The sequence below is a fragment of the Stomoxys calcitrans genome, chromosome 3, assembly GCF_963082655.1.
Source record: "Stomoxys calcitrans chromosome 3, idStoCalc2.1, whole genome shotgun sequence".
In the NCBI taxonomy this organism is placed as follows: Eukaryota; Metazoa; Arthropoda; class Insecta; order Diptera; family Muscidae; genus Stomoxys; species Stomoxys calcitrans.
In genome coordinates, this window is record NC_081554.1 from 188,689,306 (window position 1) to 188,712,124 (window position 22,819).

Genomic DNA, 22,819 nt, shown 5'->3' on the forward strand with positions numbered 1-22,819 from the left:
TTACAGATCGCTAGTAAGAGCTCTGGTCGGTTGATTTTTTCTTAACTGGCAAGTGTGCTCTGTCTTGTGGTGTACCCTGCCTTGTGGTGTACTCTCTTTTGTGGTGTACTCTCCCTTGTGGTGTACATTGCCGTGTGGTATACTCTGCCTTGTGGTGTACATTGTCTTGTGGTGTACTCTTCCTTGTGGGAGTGGTTACTTCAGTTTCCGATCACTCGCCAGACATCTGGTCGGTTGTCGACTTTTTTAGAGATGGAGAATACCATTCAGCTTCACATATGGCGAGCGTTCTCGTTTTGCATGATTTGTATGTTCAGCCTTTACAGAAGAGTATGCTAGGATAATGATTTCGAGATCCTTAAACAATTGCAGACAAATCATCGACCCTGTCAAAAAAAACTTAACTGACTGAGTCCAATACATAACTCATCGTTATTTATCTCTGGCTACCACCCATTTTCGTATCAACTCAGTTTCGACATACTGATTTATTTTAGACTTTAACGGTAGCTGCTGGAACCTCTTCTGTTATTGTTGTATATTATGTATCAGTTAATGTTATTTTTATGGTTGTATTATCTATTTCCTCACTATCTATGGGTATTTAACCTGAGTTTCCATACAATGCAAAGTTGCTGTGCTAAGTTACAAACAACAAAAACTTCAAAGAATACCTTGGAACTTAGTAGAAGGTGTGATGGTGAGTGTTAAGGCATGTTTATTCATCACATCCTTTTCACTTCATTTTTTCCTACTCCCCACACAAACACGCACACACACACACCATTATACTCAGATATGGTTGCATAAAATATCTGTGTAGTTACTCATATGCATATTCACGACGTTCTTATATCAAGGCATATGCTATTTGTTTGTAGGATTTTGGTCTCTATCGCTCTTTCTCTATGTCTCCCTCCTCTAGGTTGTTATCCCCACCTATGAGTGTAGTTCCATTGTCTTCCTCTTTTTTGCTACTTTACCATATTCATCTTCCGCTTGTCTGTTCTGGGCCCTTGCTCGTCAAAGTCTTCTTTTTTCAACGTCATGTGGCATCGTATGAAATATTCAACGTTTGTGTATATCATTGTTAGTGTCAATCAATTTTGAGCGCCTTAAGGTATGTGTAATACTTTTACTGCTGCTTTGGCCTGTACTTCTTGTCTACGACTTGTGAGGCAGCATACCATCCTAGTTTTCGTTTGAATGCTTGTTTTTAGGAGGATATCATTGACAGTTATGTTGGTTTTAACAGCACACGAGAAATTGAAGATTCCATAAAGGGGATTAACAAAAAACTAAAGGACTATGGGGCGTATGAATTTTATAAATGGAATAATTCAAATAACATCGCTCATACGCAATGATGGACCACTAAGGAATTTCTAAAACTGCTTCAACAAAGGTTGATTTTTTAATATCCTATTTTGTTTTTTAAATGCAAATGTGTAAAAAAATTTATTCAGTAGAATATTTGAAGAACATTTTCGAATATTGTCAAAATTTTCTTTTATACAAAATTTTGCAAAAATAAGTCTCCCATTAAAATTTTGTACAAAAAAAATTTTTAAAAATTAAAAAAAAAAAATATATTCTACAAAAAATAATAAAAAGAATACCTGTAAGTAAAGTCAAAATTCAAATCAAATCAAACAAATAAGCACTTTTTTGCAATATAAATCAAAAACTGACGAACTTATATAAGGGAACTATATTTAAATCTGAACCGATTTCTGGCAAACTTCTTGGATATTGTGGTAGTCGTCGGGGTAAGCGCTGTACGCTTTGGTCAAGGAAGATTGGTCAATAAATACGATTGCAGTAGCCGTACAAGTGAAAATCGGGTAATATTTATATATGGCAGCTATATCGAAATGTGGACCGATTTCTATGAAATTCGACAGTAATGTCGAGAGTCCTAAGAAAATTTTTCGTGCCGAATTTCGAGAGAATCGGTTAACATATGACCATTTTATTGGATTATTACTGCAAATCGGATGAACATATATATGAGAGCTATATCCAAATCTGAACCGATTTCTATGAAATTCATCAGTAATGTCGAAAGTCATAAGAAAATCCTTCCTGCCAAATTTCGAGAGAATCGGTTATTAAATGACCATATTATTGCAATATTACTGCAAATCGGACGAACACATGTGTGGGAGCTATATCTAAATCTGAACCGATTTTTTCCATTTTCAATATGCTTTGTCGCTAGGTCGAAAAACATACCTGTACCAAATTTGAAGATGATCGGATGAAAACTGCGATTTTGTAGTTTGTACACAAATTAACATGAACAGACGAACAGATGGGCATAGCTTAATCGAATCAGAAAGTGATTCTGAGTCGATCGGTATACTTATCAATGGGTCCATCTCTCTCCCTTCTGGGTGTTACACACAAATGCACTAAGTTATAATACTTGGTATACCCTGCACCACAGTGCTGGTGTAAGGTATTCCAATTTTAAATATCAAAAATTTATATATACCCTCCTCCTAGGAGGGGGCTATACTAATTTCGTCATTCTGCTTGTAACTCCTCGAAATATTCCTTTAAGACCCCATAAAGTAAATATATTCTTGATCGTTATGAATTTCTAAGTCGATCTAGCCATGTCCGTCCGCCCGTCTGTTTGTCGCAAAAAATTCTGGCTTTCGAAGGTTATAATTTAGGTGTATATTACAGTAGCTGCCTTATAAAACGATATGGGATTTTGACTTCCTCAGCCCCTAGAGGTCATAAATGTTATCCAATTTGGATAAGATTTTGTATATATAAGATTTTGTATATATAAAATACAAAAATATATTTTAAAAAATAGTTTTAAATTGTTTTTAAAATATTCGAATATATTAAAATCTTTTTTAAGTTTTTTTAAATATTATCATTTTTTGGTCTTAATTAATCGAATCAGAAAGTGATTCTGAGTCGATCGGTATACTTATCAATGGGTCCATCTCTCTCCCTTCTGGGTGTTACACACAAATGCACTAAGTTATAATACTTGGTATACCCTGCACCACAGTGCTGGTGTAAGGTATTCCAATTTTAAATATCAAAAATTTATATATACCCTCCTCCTAGGAGGGGGCTATACTAATTTCGTCATTCTGCTTGTAACTCCTCGAAATATTCCTTTAAGACCCCATAAAGTAAATATATTCTTGATCGTTATGAATTTCTAAGTCGATCTAGCCATGTCCGTCCGCCCGTCTGTTTGTCGCAAAAAATTCTGGCTTTCGAAGGTTATAATTTAGGTGTATATTACAGTAGCTGCCTTATAAAACGATATGGGATTTTGACTTCCTCAGCCCCTAGAGGTCATAAATGTTATCCAATTTGGATAAGATTTTGTATATATAAGATTTTGTATATATAAAATACAAAAATATATTTTAAAAAATAGTTTTAAATTGTTTTTAAAATATTCGAATATATTAAAATCTTTTTTAAGTTTTTTTAAATATTATCATTTTTTGGTCTTAATTTGTTTTTTACTTCATATTTTTTATATATTTATTTCTTCTTAAAACTTCAACTGCTATTAAAACAATTCCAGCTGTCAATCAATACATCACGAGCCTTTCGAGTCTTTCGAACCTCTCTCTGGTGTATGTAAAGACTAAAAAAAAAAAACAAAGAACCGCTGACATTTGAATGATGTGAGCGATCAAAATAATGATAATGCTGCAGTTGAAATTGAATAGAACAGACTTGTTAATGTCACACACCACTACCGCCTCCAAAATTCAGCCAGAAGCCACAAGGCTTTTCAAACAACTGCTTTCAACAATTCCACCAAAACCAGCAGCATCTGTGAAAAAAAGACACAAACACCGTTGCCACCAAAAGCATCATCACAATTGGTAAAACTATTGCTGAAACCAAGACCAGAAACAATCCTCCTCCTTCCTCCCCCCCCCACTCAACAAACATTGGCAATGACACACAGCAATTTCCTATGGAAAAATGCGTACACTGTACAAGAATGAAGTGACTATGCCGCCTACACAGGCTACAAATGAATGATTATTTCTGGGCTCCTCCACTCCTCTTAGTCGGGAGATTATGAATGTGCTTCTAATGTCGTTAATGCTGGTAGTATATAATGCTAATATTCATGTTCAAAATGAGCCTGCATTTAATGTAGCTTCCCTTACAGTTCCTTTTTGGGGTAGAAAAATCTATGGCCAAAAAAAGAAAAAACTTATCGCTAATGTAACTTTTTTTCTTTGATACCACAAAAAAAAGCCTGCCTAATGGCCGGGCTTTTCTCAGACACACAAAAGAAATAAAATGTGATAATTTTATTATATATTAAGCTTAAAGTTTGTTTAACAGGATTAAATATTTAAATTTTAGCATCTATGGACCACCGAACGTATGATGTATATTAATAATAGAAAGTTCTAGGGCAGTATGAGCAACATTCATCATACGCACGGGTGGAAGATTAAAAATTTTCTGTGGACATACAAATATTTTAAAGTTATTAAAAGATTTTTAAACGAAATTAAATACTGACCATATTTTCTACAGAAATGATTTTTTTGTGGATTTTTAAAAATTTAAAATTCTTCATTATAAATCGTCGATTTTAAAATATTAAAATTGTTTACTAAAAATCGTCGATTTTTAAATATTAAAATTTTGCTAATAATCTAGTAACTCTTGTGGTGTTCAGATATATTTCTTTTCTTTATGCTAAGAGTTAATAGAAAATTAAAAGATTTTAATGGTCAATGCGTGTTTCATTAAGCCTATGATACATTATTTGTGAAATTTTGTCTCGCCCTTTAAGTGCGTTGTGACGTGCTCGTCATTGAGATAAATTAAAGATTATGTGTTCGCATTTCATTGCGTTTCCTAATTAATTTATTTTTGTTTTGATTTACGTTTGATATTTTATTGCATTTTTGTTGTTGCTTCTTCCTCATCCATTTGTCTAAATAGATTACTTGACACTTATTTTTTTTTTTTTTTTGGAGCATACTTTTAGGCATAATTGTAATATCATCGATTGTTTGTACGATAAGTGTAACATTCCTTATGTTAATGAGCGCTTTATAACTTGCTGTTTGTGTGAGAAGCAAATGCAAATTTTGCCCGTGAACATTCCATTAAGGAACAGGGGCAGACTTCTCACATATCAATGAGTGCAGTCCGAATCTAGTTTAAGCAAAATGATAATGGACCTCCTTTTTATAGCCGAGTCTGAACTGGGTGCCGCAGTGCGACACCTCTTTGGAGAGAAGTTTACATGGCATAGTACCTCACAAATGTTGCCAGCATTTGGAGGGGAAAACCACCACTGAAAATTTTTTCTGATGGTCTCGCTAGGATTCGAACCCAGGCGTTCAGCGTCGAAGGCGGACATGCTAACCTCTGCGATACGGTGGCCTTCACCATGAGAAACATGTCCACTTAAAATGTGCGGGTTTCAATGGTAGGAACTTTTCTCTTATAACTGATCGTAAAAATAGGCTTCACTGGTCGTGTGTTAACTGCCGGTCCTTGGAAATCGATTTCTATCGCCTGTTCAAGGAATCTAAGGTTGAAATAGCTGCCATGAGCAAGGATTTCAACGCAGTTTTCACTAGAATGAAGAATTTTGAGAAGATGTTTGAGAGATTTGAATTTATAGATGCTTCTTCGAAACAGAAGAAATCCTCGTCGATTGTCCATCGCCCATTTGTGGCTCCGTCACGTAATGGCACGGAGATTTTAGTTTAGGACAACCCTCACGAACCCCTGCCTCTACATCGTCCTTGTTGTTGAAAATGAGTCTTTTTCTCCTAACAGTAATGGTGGACTAGTCGTAGTGGCTCCGAGGAAAAGTGTTTTTATATCCAGACTGCATTCTGGAACATCTGTAGAGAACATTGCTGACTACATTAGATGAAGGATTGGTGATGTTAATGACAATGATTTTGAGATTGTTAAGTTTAATTAGCCCATACCGCGTGATATCTCATCCTTTTAAATATTTTTTTTTTTTCAATTGGTATGGATGTATATTGGGAGAACATTTTTGGCCAGTGCTTGCTTTGTTGGAAGTTGGATCTGGTGTTCACCTCGATTGTAGACATTTCTTTATGTAGATGTTTGCCATTTTCGGAACCTGAGGATGGATACCATCCGACTTTGTCTGTCGAAGTTCAGTTGCGGCGTGATTTGATGAAAGATATTGCAGTAAAGGATATGGGATATACTTTTAATTTTGGCAGTGTCTACTTTGATCTTCTGCGTTCGATTTTATTTGGCATTAGTTAGGTTTCTGATTGCGACCTAGATTTGCGAATTACGTTTTTATACCCACCACCGATGGATGGGGGTATATTCATTTTGTCTTTCCGATTGCAACACATTGAAATATCCATTTCGGCTCTATAAAGCATGTATATTCTGTCCGTCCGTCGGTCTGTTGAGATCACCCTACAGTCTCTTAAAATATTGAGCTGAATCTTTGGACAGATTCATTCTTTGTCCATAGCCAGGTTAAGTTCGAAGATGGGCTATATCGGACTATATCTTGATATAGCCCCCATATAGACCGATCCACCGATTTAAGGTCTTAGGCCGATAAAAGACACATTTATTATCCGATTTTCCTGGATTTAAGAACAGTGCAAGGCCACTCGACATTCTCCTTCAATTTGGCTCAGATCGGTTCAGATTTGGATATAGCTACCATATAGACCGATCTCTCGATTTAAGGATTTGGGCCCTTCAAAGGCGTATTTATTGTCCGATGTTGCCAAAATTTGGAACAGTGAGTTGGATTAGGCCCTTCGACATCCCTTTTCCATTTGGACCTGATCAGTTCAGATTTGAATATAGCTGCCATATAGACCGATCTCTCGATTTAAGGCCTCGGACCTCTTAAAGGCGTATTTATTGTCCGATGTCGCCGAAATTTCGGAGAGTGATTTGTGTTAGGTCCCTCGTCATCTTTCTGCAATTTAGCTCAGATAGGTTCAGATTTGGACCGATATTGCCAAAATTTGGGACAGTGACTTGGGTTAGGCCCTTGAACATCCCTCTTCATTTGGTCCAGTTCGGTGCAGGTTTGGATATAGCTGCCATATAGACCGATCTCTCGGTTTAAGGTTTTTGGTCCATAAAAAAAGCATTTATTGTCCGATGTTGGCAAAAAAATTTCGATATCCTTCTTCAATTTGGGCAAGATCGGTTCATATTTGGATATAGCTGCCATATAGACCGATCTCTCAATGGGATAGTGAAATGTGTTACATCCATCGACATTCTTCTGCAATTTGGCCCGATCTCTCGATTTAAGGTCTTATGCCCGTAAATATCACATTTATTGTCCGATGTCGCCGAAATTGATTTGGGTTAGGTCCCTCGTCATCTTTCTGCAATTTGGCTCAGATCGGTTCAGATTTGGCTATGGCTGACATATAGACCGATCTCTCGATTTAAGGTTTTGGGCCCATTAAAGACGCATTTATAGTCCGATTTCGCCGAAATTTGGGACAATCACGGATTATTAAACCATTTAATGTTATTATTGGAAGTCATTAAATAAAACATTTTAATCTATTTTTCAATTGAATATCGTGGACTTTTAAAAATTTTAATTATTTAAACAAAAAAATCTAGGATTTTTAAAACTTGAAACTTTTTCTTAAAAATCGATGATTTTAAAAATTTTTAAATTTTTATTAAAAATCGCTGATTTTTTAAGATTTTAAATTTTTCATTAAAAATAGTTGATTTCTTATAATAAATTTTATTATAAAGCAGATTTTTAAAAAAATTGTTTTAATCTTTTTTAAAAACTTTTTTTTAAATTATTTTTTTTTTTAAATTACAAAATTTTAAAAATTACAATTTTTATCAAAAATTTTGGATTTTTTAATATAATAATTATTTTATTAAAAATGGAAGATTCCCCAAAAACTTAAAAATTTGGATTTTTTAAAATATTAATTATTTTATTAAAAAATTTTATGCCGAAAAAATCAAATATTTTTTTTAAAAATTGCAAACTTTTTCTGTCATTTTCTTTTTTCCGAAAATTTTCATCCGTCTGTCGAAATCACGATAGCGGTCGAAAGCGTAATGCTAGTCGCTTTGCACAGATACTTAATATTGATGTAGGTCGTTGGAGACTGGAAACGGGCTATATCGGTTCAGATTTAGATATTGCTCCCATATAAACCGATTTCCAGATTTGACTTTTTAAGTAACTGGAAGCCGAAATTTTATCCGATTTGGCTGAAATTTGGCAAGAGATGTCCTATTACGACTTCCAACGACTGTGCCAAATACGGTTCAAATCAGTCTATAACCTGATATATTGGATTTTTTAAAGAAAGTAAATGCATTTTTAATAAAGCTTAGAATGAACTTTAATCAAATATACTTTTTTACACTTTTTTTCTAAAGCAAGCTAAAATTAACAGCTGATAACTGACAGAAGAAAGAATGCAATTACAGAGTCACAAGCTGTGAAAAAATTTCTCAACGCCGACTATATGAAAAATCCGCAATTACTTTTTGGGCAACCCAATAGCTCCCATGTGAACCGGTATCTCAATCATCCTGGTTCGGTTCCTAGAAGTTTTAATTTTTGGTGGTTTGACAGATGTTGGGTATGTAGAATAAAATGATGCCCTTCAATGTCTGAACCTTTATGTAGTGCTTAAATCAATAGCTTAACCATTGTGTACATATTTTCACTTTATTGGCCACTGCCTTCGTTCTTAAACTTCTATGGTGGGTCAACAAATATTTTGCCCTTTATCACAATTTGATGGTGTTAAATGATACGTCTCAACTATATTAGATTTCATTTGGAGCATTAATTATAGCATATACATACATATGTGCTTTAATAATAAAATTCCATTTCGAATATGGTTTTATTATTTATGACCCACTAAACGTATGATTTATTTTAATTAGAAAATATAATTAATGTAAATCATACGCAACGGTGGTCATATATGGTTGGTCGGTACAACATAAAGTATGAATGTATTTAAGGCAAATTAATAGCATCGGTTTGCATTATGAGGCCATTAAATTTTGTCAGAAATAATATCTCTGTGAGGTTAAAGAAAAAAAAATAATCATAGATGTATTTTTTCCCAGTCTCATTTTCCAAACAAAACATAGAACACGTTTTGTGTCTTGTTTGCTAATCGAACAACTATTCTATTTGTCATTGTATCTAACAACAATACCAACCAATGAATTCTTATCAAAATTTATGATTACTCTACAACTGATGTGACATTTTTTCCACTCTTACCTCTTGGGGAAGGAAAAAATTAGACTTATACCTCAGAGAAACTCAACATGAATGGGGGTGTGGGGGGGAAGCAGAAAAGGGGGAGATGCCACAGCTTGGAGAGAGGACAAAAACACAAAAAACCTAGGGTGACTCTAAAGAAGACAAACAAAATGGGGACAATATTTCAAATCATTAATCAATTGGAAATGTATATTTACCGAAAACCAAAAATAACTGCAATGATTAATTGTTTGAGACAAAATTAGAATTCAAAAAAGCAGATTTTGTTGTCATTCATTATTGAGCAGCTATTGTCATATATGGAAGAGGGAAAAAATTGAAAATAAATTATTTTTCTTTTCTACACATATAACAAAGAAGTTTTTTCTTAATTATATAGGCAAAAGTTGAAAAAAATTTGGGCAATGAAAATCCCTGAATTTTTCAGAAGAAAACTTTCTAAAATATATGCGTTGGGGTATAGGGAAACTTGTTTTTAGTTATGTTTACTTTACTTTGTTTAATTTCCTGTATTTTTATATTTCAGAACTGACATCATTGAAACTCAAACAAAAAGAACTAAAATTTCTGGTTTTATTTTCTTTGTCCCATGGATCGTATGATTCATTTTAATTATCATCAAATAATAAATGTTACTCATACGCTATGGTGGTAACAACCATAATAAAAAAAATCAAATGGTAGGTAAAGGCAAAGAAACACCCAATTATGTGAGATTTACAATACTTTTTTAAGGCAGTCATTATGGAAAGCACTCTGGGTGGTCAACAATACTCTAATCAATAGAGTTGTAGTTGTATAGTCTATCTAAAGTTTTCTTTCCCAAGCTTTATTGTCGATGTTTTGGTTTATCCTATTTGCGTTAATCATCCAAACACAAAGTCTCAAACAACTATCTGGCTAGTTCGTTATACAATATGGTAGCAAGATTGAACTACCTGGGCTGTGGCTCGATAACCGCTTGAAATCGATTACCACTCACAAATTTTTTAAAATTTAAAATTTTTATTTTGTTATAAAAAAAATTGGAATTTTGTATACCCTGCACCAGGGTATTATAGATTTGTGCATTTGTTTGCAACGCTAAGAAGGAGAGGAGCTAGACCCATCGATAAGTATACGGATCGGCTTGGAGTCACTTTCCGATTCGATTTAGCTATGTCCATCTGTCCGTCTGTCTGTCTGTCCATGCATTCTTGTAATCAAGATACAGTTCGCATTTATTGTCCGATTTCCAAAAAAATTTTTTTTTTGGTCCAAGGACAACCGCTATTGATTTCGAAAAAATCGGTCCAGATTTAGATATAGCTCCCATATATATCTTTCATCCGATATGATCTTTTAAAGCTCTAGGAGCCACAAGTTTGATCCGATCCTTACAAAATTTGGCACGAAGTGTTTTTTTTTCGACCCAAATTGTTTGCGAAATTTTATTGAAATCGGTCCAGATTTAGATATAGCTCACATATATATCTTTCATCCGATGTGCCCTTTTAAAGCTGTAGAAGCCACAAGTTTGGTCCGATCCTTACAAAATTTGGCACGAAGTGTTTTTTTTTAACTACCCAAATTGTTTGCGAAATTTTATTGAAATCGGTCCAGATTTAGATATAGCTCCCATATATATCTTTCATCCGATATGCCCTTTTAAAGCTGTAGGAGCCGCAATTTTGGTCCGATCTATACCAAATTTGGCATGAAATGTTTATTGTGACGTCCCAATATGTGTGTAAAATTTCATCTAAATCGGTTCAGATTTAGATATAGCTTCCATATATAACTTTCGTCCGATTTGACCTATAAAGGCTGTAGAAGGTACAATTTTGGTCCGATCTTTGCAAAATTTTTCATGGGCCGTTTTATTCAACGTCCTCATATGTGTGCAAAGTTTCATAAAAATCGGGCCAGATTTAGATATAGCTCCCATATATATTTTTCATCCGATATGGCCTTTTAAGGATGTAGAAGCCACAATTTTGGTCCGATCTTTGCAAAATTTGGCATGGGCCGTTTTATTCAAAGTCGGACTTTGGTTCGGAGTTGAGCACGCTAGCTCCGACTTCGAGTCGCTCCCCAACAAAAATCGAGGGCTAGACTTGGCAGCCCTGGTTGGGATATGGGTCCCATATAAGCCTATCCGCCGATTTTAGTTCTGGAGCCTCTAGAGGGCATAATTATCATTCGATTTGGTTACAATGTTGACGAGTAGGGTCGCCATCGGTCCATAACTTGATATGGCTCCTATATAATCCCATCTCGCTATTACTTGTTATACCCTCCAATATAGGATGGGGGTATACTAATTTCGCCATTCTGTTTGTAACTACTCGAAATATTCGTATGAGACCCCATAAAGTCGTGACATTTTATGTCGATCTAGCAATGTCCGTCCGTCCGTCTGTCTGTCGAAAGCATGCAAACTTTCGAAGCAGTAAAGCTAACTGCTTGTAATTTTGCACAAATACTTCTTATTAGTGAAGGTCGGTTGGGATTGTAAATGGGCCATATCGGTCCATGTTTTGATATAGCTGCCATATAAACCGATCTTAGATCTTGACTTCTTGAGCCTCTAGAGGGCGCAATTCTCATCCGATTGGAATCAAATTTGCACGACGTGTTTTATTATGATATCCAATAACTGTACCAAGTATGGCTTAAATCGGTTTATAACCTCAACCTGCCATATAAACTTATCTGGGGTCTTGACTTCTTTAGCCTCTAGAGGGCGAAATTCCTATCCGATTGGAATGAAATTTTGCATGACATGTTTTGTTATGATATACAATAGCTGTGCTAAGTATGGTGGAAATCGGTCAATAACTTGATAAAGCTGCCATATTAACCGATCTTGGGTCTTGACTTCTTGAGCCTCTAGGGGGCGAAATTTTTATCCGATTGGAATGAAATTTTGCATGACGTGTTTCGCTATGACTTCCAACAACTGTGCTACGTTAGGTTCAAATCGGTCAATAACCTGATATAGCTACCATATAAACCGATCTGGGGTCTTGACTTCTTGAGCCTCTAGAGGGCGCAATTCTTATCCGATTGTAATCAAATTTTGCACGACGTGTTTTGTTATGATATACAATAAATGTGGTAAGTATGGTGGAAATCGATCCATAACCTGTAGTAGCTATCATATAAACCGATCTGGGGTCTTGACTTATTGAGCCTCCAGAGGGCGCAATTCTCATCCGATTTGGCTGAAATTTTGCATGACGTGTTTTGTTAAAACTTCTAACAACTGTGCTAAGTATTGTTTAAATCGGTCCATAACCTGATATAGCTGCCATATAAACCGATCTTGTTCTTAACTTCTTGAGCCTCTAGAGGGCGCAATTTTTATCCGATTGGAATGAAATTTTGCACGACGTGTTTCGCTATGACTTCCAACAACTGTGCTACGTAAGGTTCAAATCGGTCAATAACCTGATATAGCTTCCATATAAGCCGATCTTGAAACTTGACTTCTTGAGCCTCTAAAGGGCGCAATTCTTATCCGATTGGTATGAAATTTTGCACGACGTGTTTCGCTATGACTTCCAACAACTGTGCTACGTTAGGTTCAAATCGGTCAATAACCTGATATAGCTGCCATATAAGCCGATCTTGAAACTTGACTTCTTGAGCCACTAGAGGGCGCAATTCTTATCCGATTTGAATGAAATTTTTCGCGTAGTATTTTGTTATGATATCCAACAACTGTACCAAGTATGGTTCAAATCGGTCCAAAAACTAATATAGCTGCCATATGAACCGATCTGGGAACTTGACTTCTTGAGCCTCTAGGTGTCGCAATTATTATCCGATTTGCTTGAAATTGTGTACGACGGATCCTCTCATGACCATCAACATACGTGTTTATTATTGTCTGAATCGATCTATAGCTTGATATAAATATCTCCCAAATAATTCGATCTCTCTATTTTACTTCTTGAGCCCCCAAAGGGCGCAATTCTTATTCAAATTGGCTGACATTTTACACAGGTCCCCAACATATAATTTAATTGTGGTCCGAACCGGCCCATATCTTGATATCGCTCTAATATCAGAGCAAATCTTTTCTTTTGTCCCTTTTTTCGACAATTACGATCCCTGGTGGAGGGTATATATTGGGTTGCCCAAAAAGTAATTGCGGATTTTTTAAAAGAAAGTAAATGCATTTCTAATAAAACTTAGAATGAGCTTTAATCAAATATACTTTTTTTACACTTTTTACAAAATCCGCAATTACTTTTTGGGCAACCCAATAAGATTCGTTCCGGCCGAACTTGGCACGCTTTTATTTGTTTTTAATTTAATTTTATTTTTTTTTTTTTTAATTCTTATTTTTTTATTAATATTTAAATTTTTTTATTTGTTTTTATTTTTTTTTTTATTATATTTTTTTAAATAAAACTAAATTTCAGGAAATAAAATTTCCTTTTTGTTTCTGTTCCCACTTTATATTTCAGTTTTCTTTTCTTTTAATTTCCTAATATCTTCTAATGCATGCAAAGTCCTTGGCATTACCCCTCCAGTTCCTTAAGGAGGAAATCATTTTAAAGTTTTTGATTGCGAAATATTATGGTCCTTTACTTGGTTGATTATATGGTTGACTCTTTGCATAGTTCTTCTTCCTTCTTGTTTTTTTTTTTATTTTGTTTTGCTTTAACAAAAAAAATTTCAAAAACTTTTGTGTCTTTCTTCTTCATTTTCGGTAAAAGTTCAAGTCCATATCGAGCTTTGTTGGTTTATGTGTTTAGATTTTGACAGTCGTTTTTTTGAGAGGTTCTAGTCTTTGTTGTTGCATTTGTCAAACGGGAAATGGGGTTCAATGTTGTGGCTGTTTTGAGTTTGTATATGTGTGTGTGTGTGTGTGTGTTTGTCAGCTGCAACCGTACTGAGTTCTTTTAAAGAGTTTTTATAGTTTTTTTATAAGAGAGAGAGAGAGAGAGTGAAGGAGAATGAGAGAGGAAGTGTGTGAAGGGGGTTGCCATTTGGATTTTAGCTTTTGCCATCATTATTGTCGTTGTCGTCGTCCTCGTTGTGTTACCTAATTTTTGCAGTGCTGGTAATTGCTGTTTCATTGTTGTTTCTATTATTGTTGTTGCAACTGCTGATGATGTTGTTTGTTTGCTGTTGTTATTGGTGTTGGTTTGTTGCAGTTGTTGCTGCTGTTGTTGATAGTGGTCTTGTCAAATATAAGAAAAGTAGTTCATTGCCAGACATTATGGCTTGGAGGAGGTCTATTGGAGAGAAAACTGCAGCTGCTGCTGCCGCCACCGCTATTTTGGGGTGTTGCACGGATTCTTTAACTACTCGCCGTGATGAAGTGAAAAGAGGCACAGTGAGGACAATAAATAAAAGCGTGATTAATTCGACCGGGCCGAATCTTGGGAACCCTCCACCATGGATTCTGCTAAAAATGTATACAAAATAAATTTAGTTGAAAAGCATAAAATTATTCTATATATTATTCTATTATTCTATAAATTTTTTATAGAAAAAAAATTTTGACAAAATTTTCTATAGAAAAAAAATTTTGACAACATTTTCTATAGAAAAAAAATTTTGACAAAATTTTCTATAGAAAAAAAATTTTGACAAAATTTTCTATAGAAAAAAAAATTGTGACAAAATTTTCTATAGAAAAAAAAATTGTGACAAAGTTTTCTATAAAAAAAAAATTTGATAAAATTTTCTATAGAAATAAAATTTTGACAAAATTTTCTTCCTTTTCAAACAAATTTTTTTTTTAATTTTTTCCTTAATATTATTTTCCTTAAAAAAAAAATTTTAAATTTTTTTTTAAAAATAAAATTTCAAAACATTTTTTTTTAAAAATAAAATTTCAAAAATTTTTTTTTATAAAATTTTGTTAAAATTTTCTTTAAAAACAATTTTTTAACAATACTTTGTATTTCAATGTTCAATAAGCACAGCATTACCAATGTTGTTTGGTAATGGCAATGAGGATGGTAATGACGATGACAAAATTTTCTACCTTTCCAAACAAATTTTTTTTTTTTTAATTTTTTCCTTAATATTATTTTTCTTAATAAATTTTTTTTTTTAAATAAAATTTCAAAAAAAAAAATTTATAAAATTTTGTTAAAATTTTCTTTAAAAACAAATTTTTAACAATTCTTTGTATTTCAATGTTCAATGAGCACAGCATTACCAATGTTGTTTGGTAATAGCAATGAGGATGGGTTGATGGTAATGACGATGTCTTTGATTTTCTTATTTGCCTTTCTTGTTGAAGTCTTGTAAACAGTCCCCATACAAAACAATTCATAGCGAAATGCTGTCTGCTGTTTAGCTGGCACAGTGGTATGAATGTGCAAGTACAGAAGAGCAAGAAGAATGGTTGTCATGACAATAGCATTGAGACCCGCGTATCGTCTCCTATTGTTGTTGTTTTTTTTCAACTTTAGCTTCCGATCTTCCCCTTCGCCCCACTATTTCAGCATTACAAACATTGCGATGGACAAGTGACAACAATTCTTGCAACAACACACTTCTACCCACATATGAATCAAAAAATGAGTGCCTTCATGACATGACTATGTTGTAATGTTGTTATCCTTGTATGCAAGCACCCATTGCCACTGCCATTGTAGTTGCTGTTGGCATTTTCTAAAATGTCACTTAGTTGGTAGAGAAAATTAAAATGATTTACTTTTAACATTTTGAAGATCTTAACTTGAGTCAACATTAAATATTATTAAAAAAAAATTAATTAAAAAAAAAATTTTATAAAATAAAATAGCACCAATCTCTTTAAACCACAGTTTATTCCCCCTTTAAGTCCTTAAATGAAGTAAAAATGTTTGCAAAAGTTTCTCATAACATATAGTTTAGAAAAAACGTTCGTTTTGATTTATACACTCAAGGCTATCAGCTCAAGGAACAAGTTTCTATCATTGAAGCATGCATTAGACTAAATATGCATAACGAAAGTAAAAAAGAAGAAACGCAGAAAAACTATCGCATCATTATAAAAATTTATTGCCATTCTACCTACTTACATATGTAACTTAAAAATTATCAGTCGCATGTTGAGAGAAAAAACTACTTAAATTTTAAAGTGGGAGGCGAAGCAATGCAATGACCTCCCTAAATACCACCTCCAGTTGTAGTCGTCACAAGACTTTCAGTCTCCTTTACCACACGTATAATGTGCTCATTTATAAGCCGTTTAGCATCTTCGGACCACAGGAAATCGTAGTGATTCCATTTGTCATGCTCATCGCTTATGGGCTGTACCACTGCACATGGCAGACGCTTTGCCAATTTGTGCACATCCTGAGCATCGGCCAAGTGATCGGTTACGCCATAATAGAGGTGGACACAATTGCTAATGCTGCTGATGTCATAGGCAGGTGGAGTCGCCTGTTGGTAATGCATTTCATTGTGTTGACTGCTGCCATAGTCGTATTGTTGGAATTTACCCTTGACATAGACTTGAATGAAGTGTAGGATTTGCTTGATGGACGCCCCAGCCGGTTGTGCACCACAAACATCTGAGAGTACCGACTACAGAAGGAGGGAAATAAAAAACAAAACAAAAATTATTACATATAAATGGTGGAGTTTTAGAAAGAAATAGGTTTTTTCAAGGAATTATTTTGGCAAGGATTTATAAACATGATAAAAGTCGCCATTATTTTCTCAGAAATTGAAATAAATATTACTTAAGGGGTGAGTGTAAGATTGGTTGCCAGAGTAGACTTAAAATGAGTTTTGTTTTAATGAAATGAATAAACTGGGATTTTGGCAAAAAATATGGGATTTTGATAAAAATCTGGGATTTTGATAAAAAATGTGGGATAAAAATCTGGGATTTTGATAAAAATCTGGGATTTTGATAAAAATCTGGGATTTTAATAAAAATCTGGGATTTTGATAAAAATCTGAGATTTTGATAAAAATCTGAGATTTTGATAAAAATCTGAGATTTTGATAAAAATCTGGGATTATGATGAAAATCTGGGATTATGATGAAAATCTGGGATTATGATAAATATCTAGGATTTTAATAGAAATCTGGGATTTTGACAGAAATCAGGGATTTTGATGAAAATGCGGGACTTTATTAAAAATCTGGGATTTTGATAAAAATCTGTGATTTTGATTAAAAATCTGGGATTTTGATAAAAATCAGGGATTTTGATAAAAATCAGGGATTTTGATATAAATCTGGGATTTTGATAAAAATCTGGGATATTGATAAAAAATATGGGATTTTGATAAAAATCTGGGATATTGATAAAAAAATATGGGATTTTGATAAAAATCTGGTTTTTTGATAAAAATCTGGGATTTTGAAAAAAATCTAGCATCTGGAAAAAAGGGGATTTTGATAATAATCTGGGATTTCGATAAAAATCTGGGATTTTGATAAAAATCTGGGATTTTTATCAAAATCTGGTTTTGTTATAAAAATCTGGGATTTAGACAAAAATCTGGAATCTGGAAAAAAATCTGAGATTTCGATAAAAATCTGGGATTTTGATAAAAATCTGGGATTTTGACAAAAATCTGGGATTTTGATAAAAATCTGGGATTTTGACAAAAATCTGGGATTTTAATATAAATCTGGATTTTGATAAAAATCTGAAATTTTCATAAAAATCTGGAATTTTCATAATAATGTGGGATTTTATAAAAATGTGGGATTTTGAAAAAATCTGTGATTTTGATAAAAATATGAGATTTTGGTAAAAAACAGAGATTCTGGTAAAATCTGGGATTTTGATTAAAAATATCTGGGATTTTAAAATACTCTGTAATTTCAATTTGTGATAGGTTTTTATAAAAATCTGAGATTTTCATAAAAATCTTGCCTTGTTATAATAAAAACTGGGATTTTGATAAAAAAAAAAAACTGGGATTTTATTAAAATCTGTTATTTTGATAAAAATCTGTGATTTTGATAGAAATCTGTTATTTTGATAAAAAATCTGGAATTCTGGAATCTGATATTTTGATAAAAAGTCATGGATTTTGATAAGATAAAAATAAAAATCTGGGATTTTGATTAAAATTCTGGGATTTTTGCAAAAAATGTAATTTTTACAAAAATCTGATATTTCTACAAATATCTGGGATATTTTTAAAAATCTGGGATTTTACAATATCTATATTATCCTTTTAAATAAAATTGTTATATTATTATACACAAAAAAAATGTTATTCTATTTGTATCCACCAGTTCGATAAAACTGCTATCCTCAAGTTTGATAAAACTGTTATCCTCAAGATTGATCTATTATCCACGATGTGGATAAAACTATTTAATTATGATCCACGATTTGGTTGAAACAAAACTAGTATCCAAAACGTACAATACTATTATCCACGATGTGCAAAAAAAGCGTCGTTGTTATACTATATCTAAGGTGTGGATAAAACTGTCATACTATTATGTACGATATGGATAAAATTTATGAACACGATTTAGATATAGGTACAAAAGTTTTATCCACATCGTATGTGCTAGAATAACACTTTTGTCCACGATTTGGATAATAGGTTAGTTACTCGTTACTCGTCGTTTGGATGAAACTATTGTATTGTTATCACGGTTTGAATAAAACTGTTATGCTATTATCTATGATTGGTATTAAACTGTTTTACTGTAATCCATCATTTGGATAAATCTGTTCTACTGGTATCCACGTTGTGAATATCTTTTTATTATCACCGTTCTGGATAAAACTGTTATACTATTATCCGCGATAAGAAAAAATCTACTATTTTTTGTCCTCGGCGCAAAAAAAGATGCATAATATTTTCCACTGTTTGGATACAACTTTAAACTTTTATACACGATGTGGATAAAACTGTTATACAAATATGCATATTTTAGACTAAACTGTTATACTATTACGAAAGATTTTGATAAAAGTCTCATATTATTATCCACCTTTGGGATAAGGGTTATACTATTATCCACCTTTGGGACAAAAGAATTGTATATTTTGATAAATTGTTATACTTTTACCCAAATTTTGGATAAAAGTCGTATACCATTATCCAAATCGCTGATAAAAATGTTATATTTTTATCCAAATCGTGGATTAATGTGGGCAAACCGTTATAGTCTTATCCATGATGTGGATAAAATTGTTATACTCTTGTCCACAATATGAAGAAACTGTTATACTATTATGCACGATTGGGACTAAACTTATAAACACAATTTAAATAAAGGTATAATATAGAATAACACTTTTATCCACAATTTGTACAATAGGTTGAGTTTAGATCGTGAATAACAGTATAACACTTTCATCCATGAGTTTGGTAAAATCGAAGCAGTTGTATCCACATCGTGTATAAAAGTACAAGACTTTTGTCCAAAATCCGTGGATAAAAGTGTTATCCGTATAACACTTTTATCCACGATTTGTATGATATTATAAGAGTTTTATCCACATCGTGGATAATAGTATGACTATTCACCATATGGATATAACTATTATACCATTATCCATGATGTGCACATATCTGTTATTCTATAAGCCACAATTTGGACAAAAAAGTTTCAAAATATTTTCTACTATTTGGATATAACCGTTGTACGATTATCCACGATGTGGATAAAACTGTTCTACAACTATTCAAGATTTGGAAATAAGTGTTATATTATTCATGATATAGACAAAACTGTTGAAATGTTCATTAAGATTTGTATAAATTTATCTATCATTTCGATTTGAATAAAAATCTTATACTATTATCCACGATGGGAACAAAACTGTTATACTTTTATCCACATTGTGCATAAAACTTTCAAAATATTTTCCATTGTTTGTATATAACTGTTATACTATTATCCACGTTGTGGATAAAACTGTGATACTACTATTCACGATTTGGAAACAAGTGTTATATTGTTGATGATATTGGTAAAACTGTTATATTGTTCCTCACGATTTGATTAAATTTATATATTATTTTCGATTTGAATAATCTTATTTTTAATATTGCACTAAACTCCGTAAAAAATACTTTTTGTAGTTTAAAAAAATAATTTCGTTAGTCATTGTCCTCATCATCCTTATGGACAAACCACATTTTTCAAATCCTTGCCTTTAAATTTTTCCTTTCGTTCACTTATTTCAAGCACTTAAAAAAATTATTTTTTTTCTTTCGAATCACTCACCTGCTTGATGTTACTCATGCCGGGACCACCAAAATAGGCAAAGGCCTGTCTACAGGCATCCTGCAAATATGCACCCTCTCCACACACCCAATTACACAGTGTACGATAAAAGGGCCAATAATGCGAACGCAAAACTCCATTGTGACCCAAAAAATTCACTGCCATTTCTCCTAAATTCAAAGCGAAATTACTTGCCCATTGGACCAGAGGCAATTTGATATTCTCCATATAGGCAACAGGAGCCAACAAATGAGACGATCTGACCTTTTGCCTATACTCAGGACGAGAGGCTAATAATACCAACAGACAGGTGGTGCCCTGGGAATAACCCACATAATGGACTGCGGTGTTATTGGTCTTCATCAACATATAATCGAAAACGGCAGCCAAATCATAGTAACCAATTTCATGGAAAGAAAAATTCCAAAAATCATCCGTCCAGGTGTCATAGTGGGTGTGCTGTTGCGAATAGGAATTCCCACGTTGATTTCCTAGCCACACATCGAAGCCGGCATCGGCCAGTTGATAGGCCAAAGCAATTTCACGGTCTGGCAATACCCAACCCTCAGAGCTAAGACCAAAACCATGCTGTAGCATAATAACTGGTTTTGGGCGATGCTGAGTGGCGGAGTGGGGAATTTGTTGAGATTGAGTGAGTGTTGAAGGTGAATGAGGAATACGATGAACGGTGAGAATGTAACCGTCATCGGTTTTAATGCGATGCCTTTCCAAGGGATATTCACGTTCAAGTATATAATGCTCCTGAAATTTAACAGGAAAATTCATAAGTTTTGATTTATTTTTCTTTTGTTTTGCAAAAAAATTCCAAAATCTTACCGTCTGCAAAGCTTTTACAGCTGTTAGCAAAGTGTTAAATATTAACAAATATTCACAATATTTTGAAAACATTTTGTTTTTGTTATTTTTTTTTTCTATTTTTCAAACAGCCGCTTTGTTTTCTTATTTTATTAAATGAACTTAAAAACACAATTTAAGTTTTTTTCTTTGATTTTAATTAAGCGTTTTTACTTCATTGCTTTGTCACGGTCTATTTGATAATGCTCAACGTTGTTTGCTCTCCTCGGAAGTCAACTAACCCGTTTTCATTTATTAGAATTCTAATCTTTTGCCATTTCGCCGAGTACGAATGCCAATGGCGTATGGCTCGCAAAACGATTGGCAAATCTTATCGAACATCATTTGAAGAGGGTGTAGTTGTGTTTTGTTCCACTTCTTTGTGTGGCTTTTCCAACCAACATAACTTTCTTTAAATAGAAAATATTGACGTCTTATTTATGGCTACACTCTACAATGGGCATGAAATTTGAATAATGCAACAAAGTATAAAATTAAAAAAAAAAAAAAATAATTAAAAAATATATAAAAAACTTAATTTCAAAGGTTAGCATGTCCGCCTATGACGCTGAACGCCTGGGTTCGAATCCTGGCGACACCCTTAGAAAAAAATTCTCAGTGGAGGTTTTCCACTCCTAATGATGGCAACATTTGTGAGGTACTATGGCAATGTAAAACTTCTCTCCAAAAGAGATGTCGCACTGCGGCACGCCGTTCGGATTCGCATATAAAAACTTGAACTTGAAACGGACTGCACTCATCGATATGTGAGAAGTTTCGCCCTGTTCCTTAGTGGAATGTTCATGGGCAAAATTTGCAATCCCGCGTTTGATACGAAATTTATAAAAAATGATGATTTAATCAGAGCTTTCATTTTTTAAAAACCAGGGTTTAAATTTTTTTAAAAAATCTAAGAATTTAAATTTTTTTTAAAAATCTAAGAAATTTAAATTTTTTTAAAATCGTAGATTTTATTTTTTTTTTTTTTCTAAAAGTCGAAGTTTTAGTTTTTTTAAATCCCAAAAACTTTCAAAAATGTTAGATTTTTAATTTTTTCTTCAAAAATTATAGATATTTCTTAAATCGTAAATTTGGAATTTTTTTCAAAAATTGCAGTTTAGAATTTTTTAAAAAAAATCGTAGATATAAAAAGTTTTTTAAAAATCAAAGATTTCCAAAAATTTTTAAAAATCGAGGATTTAAAAATTTTTTTAAATATCGAAGATTTAAAAAATTTTTTAAAAATCGAAGATTTTCTAATTTTTTAAAAATCGAATATTTTTGAATTTTTTTTTGAAAACACAAATTTGTAATTTTTTTCAGTACTGCAGAATTTCAACTTTCTTTGAAAATCGTAAATTTTCATATTTTTTTTTTTTTAATCGAAGATTTTTTATTTTTATTTGAAAATTGTTTATTTTGAATTCTTTTTTTTAGAACTCCTAGATTTTTTATTTTTGTTTAAAATTGTATGTTATCATTTTTTATGTTTTTTTAACCGTAGATTTTAACAT

The 22,819-nt window shown here is 33.0% G+C and overlaps 1 protein-coding gene and 1 long non-coding RNA gene across 2 annotated transcripts in view; both read right to left on the minus strand.

Moving 5' to 3' along the window:
• Positions 1 to 22,819, minus strand: part of LOC131995911 (uncharacterized) — a 99,580-nt gene that overhangs the window by 16,149 nt on the left and 60,612 nt on the right. The window lies entirely within an intron of this gene.
• Positions 16,266 to 21,673, minus strand: LOC106082055 (lipase 3). The gene is made up of 3 exons (XM_013244363.2): positions 21,288 to 21,673; positions 20,451 to 21,212; positions 16,266 to 16,816 (listed from the first exon to the last, which is right to left on the minus strand). Exons 1-3 carry the CDS (start codon positions 21,357 to 21,359, stop codon positions 16,397 to 16,399), a joined length of 1,254 nt encoding a protein of 417 aa, XP_013099817.1. The 5' UTR covers positions 21,360 to 21,673; the 3' UTR covers positions 16,266 to 16,396.